The sequence below is a fragment of the Xiphias gladius genome, chromosome 23 (assembly GCF_016859285.1).
Source record: "Xiphias gladius isolate SHS-SW01 ecotype Sanya breed wild chromosome 23, ASM1685928v1, whole genome shotgun sequence".
Taxonomy (NCBI): Eukaryota; Metazoa; Chordata; class Actinopteri; order Istiophoriformes; family Xiphiidae; genus Xiphias; species Xiphias gladius.
In genome coordinates, this window is record NC_053422.1 from 17,945,542 (window position 1) to 17,957,458 (window position 11,917).

Genomic DNA, 11,917 nt, shown 5'->3' on the forward strand with positions numbered 1-11,917 from the left:
AGTTCTATAGTCCCAACTGTTTGAATCCCACTCAGTCCCCTGTGGCTGCTTAGCAACCCTTCACAATATACTCTGAATTAACAGGGTAAAGCGTGACCGCTGCCTCCTCAAAACCATGAGTCAAGGGTGCTCTCCCATCATCAACGGCTTCTCTCAGCACTGCAGCAATAAAAGCCTCTGATTTATTACGAGACGGCCCCAAATCACACACAAAAGCAAACAAGCTGGAAAAGAAAACAATCAAAAGATACAAAACAAGCTGAAACCCAGGTGAGTGTCAGTGTTGCTGGTGGCTTTTTGTGATGTGGCCAGTGGACATAAGAGACCTGATACTTCATATGGAAAAAAAAAAAAAGTGGTCCCCCATTTTCAGGTGACCATGATTCTTTTTGATGCATATTTTCAATTTACTCCACATTATAAAAACAAAACTAGCTTGTGACCGACATATAAATGCATGTATAGATGATGTCATGCATTATCAAGCCTTGCATCTCACTTCCACCGAAGGCTCTATGTGAAATTCACTGAGCAGGCCCTGAGCAAAAATGTACAAGTCCCCAAGTCCCAGACCCCTGTCCTCCTCCTACTGTAATCCAGAATCAAATGACTCAGTAATGGAGGTTTCGTCTTCGTGCCCCCCCCCCCATAAAACAGCTGGGAAAACTGCAAGGAATGTGCACTTTGTGGGGGATTTGTAACTAAATTGGTCTAATGGATCAATGCAGTATGAAAGGACATTCTTGTGTAAAACAGAGGGATATCAATCACTGTGTTGCTTTACTATTAAATCCGTTCATTTGACAGGAGATGGAGCATCGAGCAGCTGTGTGTTTGGGGCTGGGCTGAGATCTGTCCGTGGTGCTGAAGTAAGAATTCACTCGGTCAAATCGATGAGGAAGGGATCAATTTTCATATTCAGTCACAGTGTTCCGGATGAAAGAAGGGACACTGTTGCCCAAGGTGTAGAGTGCCACTGACATTTTTTATTTTAGTTTATTTCATTTAATGTTTGAGTCGTTACTGGCAGTTGTGTAGAAACGGAGTGAAGGAGTACCGTGTCCTTGTAGACCAGCAGCTCTGTTCACGCAGGGCTGTCACTGCCGATGAGTCTTTGAGCAAGACACTGCATGGGACCTAACCCCCTCACCCGTCTCCTGGGATAAGCGCGTCAGCTAAAAGCGTTAAATGTAAATGCGAAAGCCTCTGTGAAGACTCAGGAGAAGGGATTAAAATCCGCAACGCCGGGATGTTAAGACTGCATTAGACCCGAATCCTCTCCGACGGCTGCACGTCGCCCGTGGCTGGATCCGAATCTCATGAAAAACTGCACAGATGCACCCACAGCAGTCCATTCTATGTCGATCTTCTGCAAATGTCATTTTCCTTTAAGATGATGTAAGACATTACTTCATGGGACGTTTTTTTTTTTTTTCCCCCTCTCTCTCTCTTGCACAGCTTAGAGCAACATCATCTTAAACCTTCCGCCGGACCAAGCCTCTCCGCCCTCAGCAGTTTGGAAGGATGGGTGCGCACAGGAGTCCCGCTTCCATCCTCCTCTCTGTGCGCAACCTCGGAGCATGCTTCAGCATCCCATTTGTCAGGAGCGACGCTCAGTAGAGGGATGATGGGATGCACGCTTATTCCTCAGTTTATCTTGGACTGATGTGACTGAACATAGAAACCAAACGCGAGAGGTTGAATCTTTCCACAGGGGGGGAAAAAAAAACATGAGTGAAAAGATGTTTTTACTTTTTTGATGGTGGGAAATCTCAACAGTAAAGTGAGGATTATATTTCCTTGAAGTCACAGCCATGGCCCATCGGAGTGGATGTGTGTAACATGATGCTGGTTATGATAATCGATCTTGTTCAAAAAGGATTCACCGTGGGCAGGCACATTTACGCATGGGGTTAAAAGGATATAGCGTGGGCACACCTTGGGATTGTTTGTCATGAGACACTGGATGTGAGGACTGCAGCTTGAGTCGAGACTGTGCTTTGGATCTGGGTGCATCAACACCATGCAGCTGCACCCAACACCCTGAACTTCTGGGACGTTTGCGCCCCGTGATTGAGACTCGGGTTTCGTGCAAGATCTGAACAAAAAATAAATAAATATAATTTAAAAAATGGCACTGAGCGAAAACTGCAAAACGCAACCTGCAAAAGAGCAAGGCTCAGTGCAAACCCCCCCATCGGATGTTATTGAGCTAAATGTGGGTGGACAGGTGTATTACACTCGCCATGCCACCTTGACCAGCTTTCCAAATTCCTTACTTGGGAAGCTGTTCTCTAACAAGAAGGGGTCTTCGAATGACTTGTCCCGGGACCTCAGGGGACGCTATTTCATTGACAGAGATGGCTTTCTGTTTCGGTATGTGTTGGATTACCTTAGAGACAAGCAAGTTGTTCTGCCTGACCACTTCCCTGAGAGGGGGAGGTTGAAAAGAGAGGCAGAATACTTCCAGCTGCCAGAATTGGCCAAACTTTTGTCCTCCGAGGAGTCGAAACTGTTTCCAGACGACTTGTACTACAGTGATTTCGATGATGCGTCGCAGGGCAGCGACCAGAGGCTTTACCCCTCTTACTCCTTCGACAGGAGGTATGGCTACATCACGGTCGCTTTCAGAGGCGTCTGCGCGGCGGGAGGCAGAGAGAGTCAAACTGATGCCAAGGCCAAAAAGTTACCGCGGATCTTCATCAGCAGCAGGATCGGGTTGGCGAAAGAGGTGTTCGGAGACGCCCTGAACGAGAACAGGGACACGGACAGACCCCCGGACCGCTACACGTGCAGGTTTTACCTCAAGTTCAGGCACCTGGAGAGAGCTTTTGACATGCTGTCAGAGAGCGGCTTCCACATCGTGGCCTGCAATTCGTCCCTGACCGCGTCCTCCATCAGTCATTACGCGGATGACAGGGTCTGGTCCAATTACGCACAGTACATCTTCTACCGTGAGTGAAGGTTTATTCCTAATCATTATACTCTCAGAAGTGATGTGAATTAAATTGGAGGCTTTAACCTTCAGAAGTCAAAATGCAAACAACGGGGATGTTAAACACGAACAACACCCGTCGAAAAGTGATAAATAAAAATAATGGTGCCCCTCGCTCGCCCCGAATAACCACATCCAGGCATTAGAAAGATCAGTATGGTATTGTATGAATTAAATGGTGAAAAAACGTTTAGTTTAAACGATTTTCCACGCCAAAGCCCATCTAATGTGTTTGTACAGTATAATGGTCTAGATTTGAAGGCGATCTGCAGGAGCCGGTGAATAGCTCACACCACCAGGAGGCATGTTCCGGTTCCTTCCCATTTGAATCTTTGCATCTCTTGCAGTGGCTGACTTTGAAACCTCTGTTTTGCGTCCGAGTTGAGAGGCAAACTTGCCCACGGGCCTCAGGGGAGTTGAGTCACTGCGCTGCTACACTTCGAGCACACATGCGTCATGCGTAAACCCGCGTTATTGCTTTGATTCTGCCAACGGATGGGTTATGAATAATATAGCACCAGTGGGCAGCAAATTTTCACATGAATACTTGTGCATTCTCTTGAATCAGCTTTGAATTTTTACTTGAAGACAGACAGTTTGTTCATCAGCAAACGCCGTAATTAGCTGCAAATATGGCTCATTCCACTCTATGCGGAGGGAGGGGTTGGACCATATGGCCAATTAAAAAGCACTTTGGTCATTATTCTGAATGGCTCCCTTTGGAAGAGCTGCAAAAAAGCCCAGTTGGTGGGTAAAGGTTGGAGGTGCAGGAGGGTTGGCTGGGGAAGATATGGCATATGGTTTGCTAATGCTTTACCAATGGTGTTGTTATTATGGGCTAATTATAACAGAGGGGTCTGACTTGACCTGCCATAACATCCAGACAGGTAGGAATTTCCTGAGTCATTCAACTTTTTGGAGCTCAGCATATGGTGTAGGTGTTGACCCCCTTCCCCATCAACAGAGACTGCCCTAGGACAAAGGCATGCGATGGGACAGTAAGAGGTGGATGCGAGGGAGGGAAGAGAGAGGGGGGAAACTGCAGTAGCCACAGCATGGAAGGAAGATGCAGAGTAAGAAGAGCACACAGAGGAAAGGGAGAGAGAAAGAGAGGGACTTTAAGGCAGCAAGCTGAAAGCAAGCGAAGAGGAGGGAGGCGAGCAGATGGAGGAGAGAGCGGCTGGGCATGAGGGATGGGAGAGTAAAAGTTGCATGAGACCTGGCCATGGGGAGAAAGAACTGAGGCAGAAAGAAGCGAGAGGGAGCGAGGAGCAAAAATAGATTAAAGTAAGTATCAGACAGGAAAGTTCATCGAGTCCGAAGGAGGGGAGCGGAGAAGAGTTCGGGTGGCAAGACACGGAAGAAGAGAGCGAGACGGGCTTTTCATTACAGGAGAGCAGACAAGGTGAGGGTGAAAGGAAACACACACATACAGTTTATAGCGAGCGTTAGGAGACGGAGGCCTCCTCCGGATGATGGATAGACACATCAAAGGCAGACAGGCGTGAGAGCCTTTGCTTCACGGCAGCACAGCGGCCCGCATCCACTTTCCAAACTAATACTGTAACCTGATTCTGAATGTGGGACACTGGCTGGCCTAGGGCAGGTAGTCCTAAAGTAAGAATACATGTAGACAAGTGCACCTTCCGGGGGGGGGCTAAGATAATACAGATGTGCTTTATTGTTGTTTACAGCAGAGGATTTCACTGCTCTCTCTTACCCCCCTCCCCATCCAACCACATATGGAGTGAAAGAAAGAGGCTGGGTTTGTCGAGGGTGTAAAAAGAGCAATCCAGCGCGGTAACCAAAGTGAGAGACTTTCTTCCAGCCTGTCAGTTCCTTTGCATCATCCATGTGGCTCTTCCTGTTCAATGCAGCAGTTGTTTACTGCAGACCTCACTGACTCTCAGGATAAGCGTGGACTCCGGTTTCAAAAATGTCCACAGTAGATATTCGTCACTTTACAGTGTGGTGTCATCTGTATTAACAGTCAAAGGACTCGTCCGTCATCCACTCCTGCCTGGTTGGATACGCGTATGCTCTTGGTGTCTCCACAGACTAAAACAAAAGAAACTTTCAGAAGAAGTGCACGTTTCTCAAGGAGGCCACAGTGTCTGCGCATTCTTCATGAGCAAATGTTTCCAAACCCGACGGCCATGATCAGTACTTCACATTTAACCTGGTATGACTTGTTCCCCCTTTGAATAAACTACTGAGAGGGAGAGAAGTATATCAACACTGATTACCAGCGCACATTAAGAATGACCGGGACTGAGATGGCAGCTGGTTTGGTCAAAAAATGGTCGCAGCATCTTGCATTGAATTGCATTAATTTAAGGAAATGTATGGAAGCCTATTGCTGCCTGTAAAAGAAAAAAAAAAAATAGATGAGAGGTTAGTTATGATAAAAGATGTGCTCACGGTATGTCAAAAGTAAAAGTTAAGTCAAAGTTATGAGGTAGTAAGTCGACATTATTAGATGAAAAGTCAAAATTATGAGATTTATGAGATAAAAAAAATCAACACTATGAAATAGTAAGCCAAAATTATTAAATTAAAAGTCAAACCAAAGAGGTTGTAAATCAACATTTTCAGATAAAAAGTCAAAATTGGAATTATGAGATTAAGAAATAAGAGATTCTGATTTACTAACTCAGAATTTTGACTTACTAAATCAAAATTATGAAAGAGTAAATACAGTACAGACAGTATAGATGGAGAATTTTGATTTAGTAAATCAAAACTTTATCTCACCATGAGCATTTCTTTTAAACGGGACAGGTTATTTGTCAAGCAGAAATGCAGGTTGTTTAGCATGATGGGGCATTTAGTTTTTGAAATGGGAGTGACAACTTTAGTGTTGCAGTGATTGACAACTCTAACCTCCCACTTGGCGCTTGGGGCCAGTCTCCTTGTTGCCAATTATCCCTGGGGAAAGAGGCGAGTGTTGGCTAATTTAAAACCAATCTGTGATCCCAGAGTATTTGCCCCGTCTCCAGGGGTCCACTGGAGCTGCAATTTAGAGAGATAAATGCTAAGCTATTTTAGGGCCATTACAAGTCATATTTTAAAATAGGATAGGTTGTTTCAGTCAGTTCACTGATGAATATTAGCCATCATCTGGGACAAAGTCCCATCATAACCTGCTTTGACATCACAGCCTCCACATCAATGTGGCAGAGCAAATCATCACTGAATATTAGGACTGTTAACATCAGAGACAGTTTAATCTGTCCCACTCTGTGCAGAAGTGTCTTGTCAAAATGGGAGACACGTACAGTAAAGATGGAGAATGATTATACTTGCAAGGTGTGCTCTGTTAATAAAGCTGTCCAGTCTTCATTTGGGCTGTGAATGAGATGATGTGTGGCCATAATGGCCCTTGAACAATGGCCACAAGGCGGCAGGGAGAGACGGGGGAAAGTAATCAATTGCTTGGGTGTAATGGAGGCAGAGATTGGGCCGTCCCCGAGCTCCCGGAGAGCCTGGTTGGAGTCTGGATGGATTGTCAGTGCCTGCAGGAGATGGATGGCGCTCCCATGAATAACTCATATTACGTCTTATTGGGAACCTGGGCAGAAAAATGGTCGGAAGTGAAGCACAGGTGTGTGTGCTCGTGCCATTTTTTCTCGCAATAGCTTGCCGAACCCTGCGCAGTACATCAGTTTAAGTTGACAATCTGGCTCACCTTTGGGAGTAAATATGAGTTTATTGAAAAGGTGCAGATGCAGAAGGAAAATGTAGTGTTTGAAGTCAGTCATTCTTCGAAGCTGCGTGCACTGAATTTTGAAGGACCGTGCTGGTGGTTTTTCATGCTTAAGGCCATTAACTAAAAACAGTTTGCTGCTGCTGCTGTTTGTTTTTGTATATCTTACCACAAGCTTTTGTATTGATATCTAGGCAGCGATTAGTGTCCATTTCATCTCAGTATACAGTATTAAATCGATCTTGCAGAGACTTAGTTAAGCAGTGATTGGTGGGATTGTAACATTCCCGAACTGGGATTCAGGCTGCTAGTGTAGATAAAAACTCTTTTATGCATGAAATAAGCTATTTCACTCCAACCCTCTCACACTGTCTGTGCACGCTTATTGATTGTCTTGCCAAAAAGTTTCCAGTATGTTCTTTTAAAAGAAGAAACTTAAACTTAATGGTATTGTTCAGCCATAATTTACATGCTGTCATTTTTGTCCGTGGTTCTGCTATTTTTGCACCCTGTAGCTGTGGGAGAACAGGTATAACAGCTCTGACTACCTGACGTCTAACACCTTAATGATCCCGCCAGAGACGCTTCACGGCTACTCCTCACACCGTGGGCAGGGCTGAGTGTTTTCTGAAGACCTGGGGGGAACCCCCTGAAAGGAAGCCTTGTAAGGTAGTGACTGTTTTTGAGGGATGACTCTGTTCAGGGGTTCATGGCAGCAATTGCAACCTGCGCATATGTGACTGAGCTGATCGAGTTTGCCCCAAAGAACTGTTGTAATCTAAGATAGCGCTGGAAGATTTAAACGTGCATCTGATGCTTGAGCTAAGCGTAACATGCTATTTCGTTAGATGTTACTCTTTGAATATCACCCACTTGACAGGGTGAGGGACGTATTAATTGCCCCTCTTCTTTCCTCCAGTCTCTCGAGGCATCATTGAGGTGTTGAAAAGAGTTCTGTGAATACTCGGGATGCCTTCACGCTTTGGCTCCGCATCATCTTGCTTCATCGGTTCTTGTGCAGCGGAGGGGTGTGGCACTGGGTCAGGGGACAGGCCCACAGGGAGAGGCTGATATAGACATTTCAATCTGTCTGCTTTTCTTGTTCATCTCCCGGTCAGGCAGACACTCAGCGGGCAGCCACCATCTGACTCTGGGAGGGGACGGCAACTACTTGTCATTAACAATCAGTCAATTAAGCTGTCAGTCTTCTCATGCAAAGCAGATCATTTGGGCCGGGGCAGCCTATGAGAGACCGTAAGAGATGCTCTGTGTCCTTTGATCATGTCACGTAGAGCTTGTTGGGGCTCCACTGGTTACCCCGACTTCTCCCTTACCGGCTGGCTCTCTCTCATCACTGCTGCTGATGAGGGTTATTTCAGCAGAGTGGGATGGCTGCGCGGAGGTATTTAATATTGACAAATTCAAATGTGAGCATACATTAAAGACCTTATTATTTCTGGCAAGAAGATGGCTGTAGCCATTAGTTGGGCTGGACACAATCTGCTGAAGTGATACTCTCCCTGTAATGGCAGTCAGTGCCTTTGGAAGACAAGTCTTTTTTCTGCTACAAGGACACGCTGGCCTAATTTGTGAGCTAACAAGCATGTAAACTACACTCTTCCTGAGGCAGTGGCAGAGTAAAATTTATTTGTGTAACTGGATATGGGAGCTGGAGAATATGAGTGTGTCTAAGATCAGAGAGTCTCCACTTGTATGAGCTTAACTCCCTGCATAGCTGCATGAATATGCATATTTAACCGGCCAGACAAAATTAACCCTAATACATAGAGCTTTGTACATAGAAGCAGATTTTTTTCCCTCCCCGTTTTGTTTGTTTCACAACCAAAGTCTTGGCTAAAAAAATGTTTCTGTATTACCATGCAGCAACTGAAGCATTTGTCGATAATTCACACCACTCAGCCTCTCGGGATTTTGTTGTGTTTGGACAAATGAGAGGCAGTAATGAAAGTGAATAAGGCAGACACGTTTATTCCAGAAATTCAGAAGTTAAGTGTTGTTTTGTTTTTTTTGTCTGAGTCAGACAGCTTGGATGTAAAATTCTGCTTTATGTTCAAAACGTATTTTCATTTATTTAGATTAAGTGCACAGTTCACGTCACTTCAGAGATTCAAATATACGAGGCAGACAGCTTTGGGTCACTCAAGTCTGAATATGAAACAAATTGTGTTTTGGCCTCCTGGTTATGTGCAATATCCACATGACTTTGCTGAGTGATGAGTCTTTCTTTTTCGTCTTTCTTTGTATTTTTTGCCTCTCAACTCTTAGCTTATGATTGTGCCGAGCCTCTCTCAGATTTCACAACTGAAGCACGGAGCTACTCTGCCGAGCGCATTGTCCACCAAGGCAAGAAATGCCCTGCCTGAAAGTGATAAAAAATTCTTTTATACGCCCCTTTAAACAGATCCACACCAAAATTTAATGGGCATTCCTTGGCCCATGTCCAATCCCCCCACCAAGTTTGGTGCAAATCAGTTCAGAAGTTTTTGCGTACTCCTGCTGACAAATAAACAAACCAACAAACCAATAAACCAATAAACAAACCAGACACAGGTGAAACATAACCTCCTTGGCGGTTGTAACTAACACACTAATGTCTGGCAAGAAACTCTCTGACATTTGAATTTGAGTTTGTCAGAATTCCCTGCTTTCAGTCCCAATCATGTCCCAATCACTCCCAATCACTTTCCTGCCATTTAAAACCTTTAAATGGATAAAAACATGCCATTTTAATCTGATATACAGGCATCAAAACTGACCTCTCCCAGGCACAAGGACAAACATCCCTGCTTTTGATTAGGTGTGGAGAGGACTTTGAGGATACCCTGTGTGACACGCCTGCATGCCCCTACGCAGAACTTGACTCCCTGTCTCTGTGTTATTTATGAGAAGTGCAGACACAGCTCGACTCGGAGGACCAGCAACTGTGTCTCTTTATGTTGTCGGAATATGATCTCTTAGACAGACTGTATAGATCTGAGAAAAACACAATGCAATCAATGGCTTCCCTGAAAAGATAGCAAAGTGTATCATACACACCCACTCGTTTAAATGCACCCGAGAATGACTGCGTTTCCTGACAAGGCTCTTAATTGTTTCCTGTCTTGGCTCTGATTTTGATAAGGACATCAAAGCTTGATGTGATTTTATTCTTACATACATAGATTTGTGTTTTGTCTTATGGGCTATACGGCAACAATCATTACCATGTCCAGGCTCTTTTTGGAAAAATTGTCAGCTAAAACGAAATGAAAGCCCAGGTGCTTCTCAGGCTGTCAGTGGCTTTAATACAGATAATTCGCCTGCATGGCTTGAAAATTTTATGATTCTATTATTGGGTGTTGGCTAGTTTCCAAAACGGGTTGCCCCTCCGGACTACAGCATCCATCCATTTAGAAACAATGCTCAGCCTCCCTGCTCTTGATCCTCCCCACTAAAGCACCGGCGTCCATTTGCCTGGTGCTGCTCATCTGCTGGATTCAGCTAGATTCATTTTCTGTGGGGGGAAATTGGTGCAGTGATTGGCCTCTATACTCATGGATTAGCCATTAAAAAGCTGTTAGTGACTCTCTCACTATCAGCCCAATGCAATCATCGTACCAGAGATAAGGTCATTATTACAGTCTGTGCAGAGAGGTTAAAATTCCCCTTGAACTCCGTTCAGTATAAATTGGTGCAAGCACTGGAAGGAGGTAATGGACAAATTATTGCTCCCTCTGAGATATCATTGATATTGAGTCTTAATCATCACATTGGAAAAAGCCATTAAGAGGGTTTTAAAATTTGTGTGCATGAGTTTATTTCTCATACACTGTCCTTTATATCACAGGGAGCACAGTACTTTTGAACACTACACATTTCTGCCTGTTATTTTAATGGACCATAGTTCAGGGATATTTTTGGAAATGAAAGACAGCCACTGTCTTGACTGTCTTTACTTGAACACATCACAAGCCAGCGGCAGTAGAGTACAGTATTTCAGAATTAGCAGTGTAGGAGAGTGTGAGATGAGACAAGAAGTAGGCACAGGAGAAAGAATGAAGACTACTAAAATCTTTGCACCAGGTTCACTGCTCATCCAATCTTCGTGACGGGAGGTCAGGACACCTGCAGGGTCTGCAGGTACATCTACTCACTCCGCTATTCACTGACCTGGTTCTGTTACCACCAAATATAAATTATTTTTCCGTGTTTGGCTGCTTTTTATACCTGACAGCCCCCCTTAAGGTAGAAAGCACATTCTTACACTTGACCGACTGATCTGAAAATGGAAAATAATACACCACCGTCTTGGCAGCCGGGTTACAATTCTAATAAGCAGATTGCTTTGGCTTCGAGACAAGCTTTGCTTTTGGAAATGGGAAAGGTCTTTTAGTGAGCCAAACTGAACTGCACTGAGCTCTGGGGTTCTCCTTATCAGAGGAAGCAATATGCACAGCCCACCGGCTCCTTCAGAATCAGCAATTAAATGTCAAAGCCAATAACTTGTATGTTCTCACATCTGTAGCCCCTAAATATGCGCACGCACCACCACACACACTCATCTGATATTCGTTTAAAGATATTTGTATGACATTGAAACTGCTGTGTAGGCATTTGTCAGCATTTGCTTGATCAGTACAAACTGTTTCTTTTGATTAGTTGTGGAATCTTTCACCATATGGACAGCTGGGTCTCTCTCTGCATGACGGAGGGTCTTGCTGCAACAGAAAATTTACTGCATTTGTTTGTGTGTGTGGTTCCCAGGTGGGCCATCAAGGTGGTCGTCCTCTCACTGTGACTGCTGCTGCAAGAGCCACAAAAGTGAACGGGAGGGAGAGAGCGGCACTTCCTTCAATGACCTCTCCACTTCCTGTTCTGAGACCCAGTCAGAGGCCAGTTCCCCTCAAGGAACCGTAATCTGTGGCCCCGTGAGACGGCAGTCCAACATCCAGACGCTGGACCGTCACATGCCTAAAGGACCGATTCACATGCTGCAACAGGCAGAGATGCGCCGCAAGACCGACATGCTCCGTGTGAGAACCTTCGGGGTCCGGGAAAGAGAGGCCGCAAAGAGGAAAGCGAATAAGGAGAAGCTGACTCCAGAGCAGGAGCTGGAGAAATGCATCCAGGACTTCCAGCGCATTAGGATTCCTGATCACTTTCCAGAGAGGAAGTACATGTGGCAATCAGAGCTCCTGAGAAAGTACCGTCTCTAA

At 45.0% G+C, this 11,917-nt stretch overlaps 1 protein-coding gene across 1 annotated transcript; it reads left to right on the forward strand.

Moving 5' to 3' along the window:
- The first annotated feature begins 2,125 nt into the window (after positions 1–2,125).
- LOC120785484 (BTB/POZ domain-containing protein KCTD16-like) lies at positions 2,126–11,917 on the forward strand. Its single transcript, XM_040120243.1, has 2 exons — positions 2,126–2,954; positions 11,466–11,917. The coding sequence occupies exons 1-2, from the start codon at positions 2,132–2,134 to the stop codon at positions 11,915–11,917; spliced, it is 1,275 nt and encodes a 424-aa protein (XP_039976177.1). The 5' UTR covers positions 2,126–2,131.

Bases quoted from the DNA above. Each gene is read 5' to 3' on its own strand.
- LOC120785484 (XM_040120243.1), top strand. From the start codon at position 2,132: ATGGCACTGAGCGAAAACTGCAAAACGCAACCTGCAAAAGAGCAAGGC. The intron at 2,955-11,465 runs GTGAGTGAAGGT...TGTGGTTCCCAG, and splicing joins CGCACAGTACATCTTCTACC to GTGGGCCATCAAGGTGGTCG.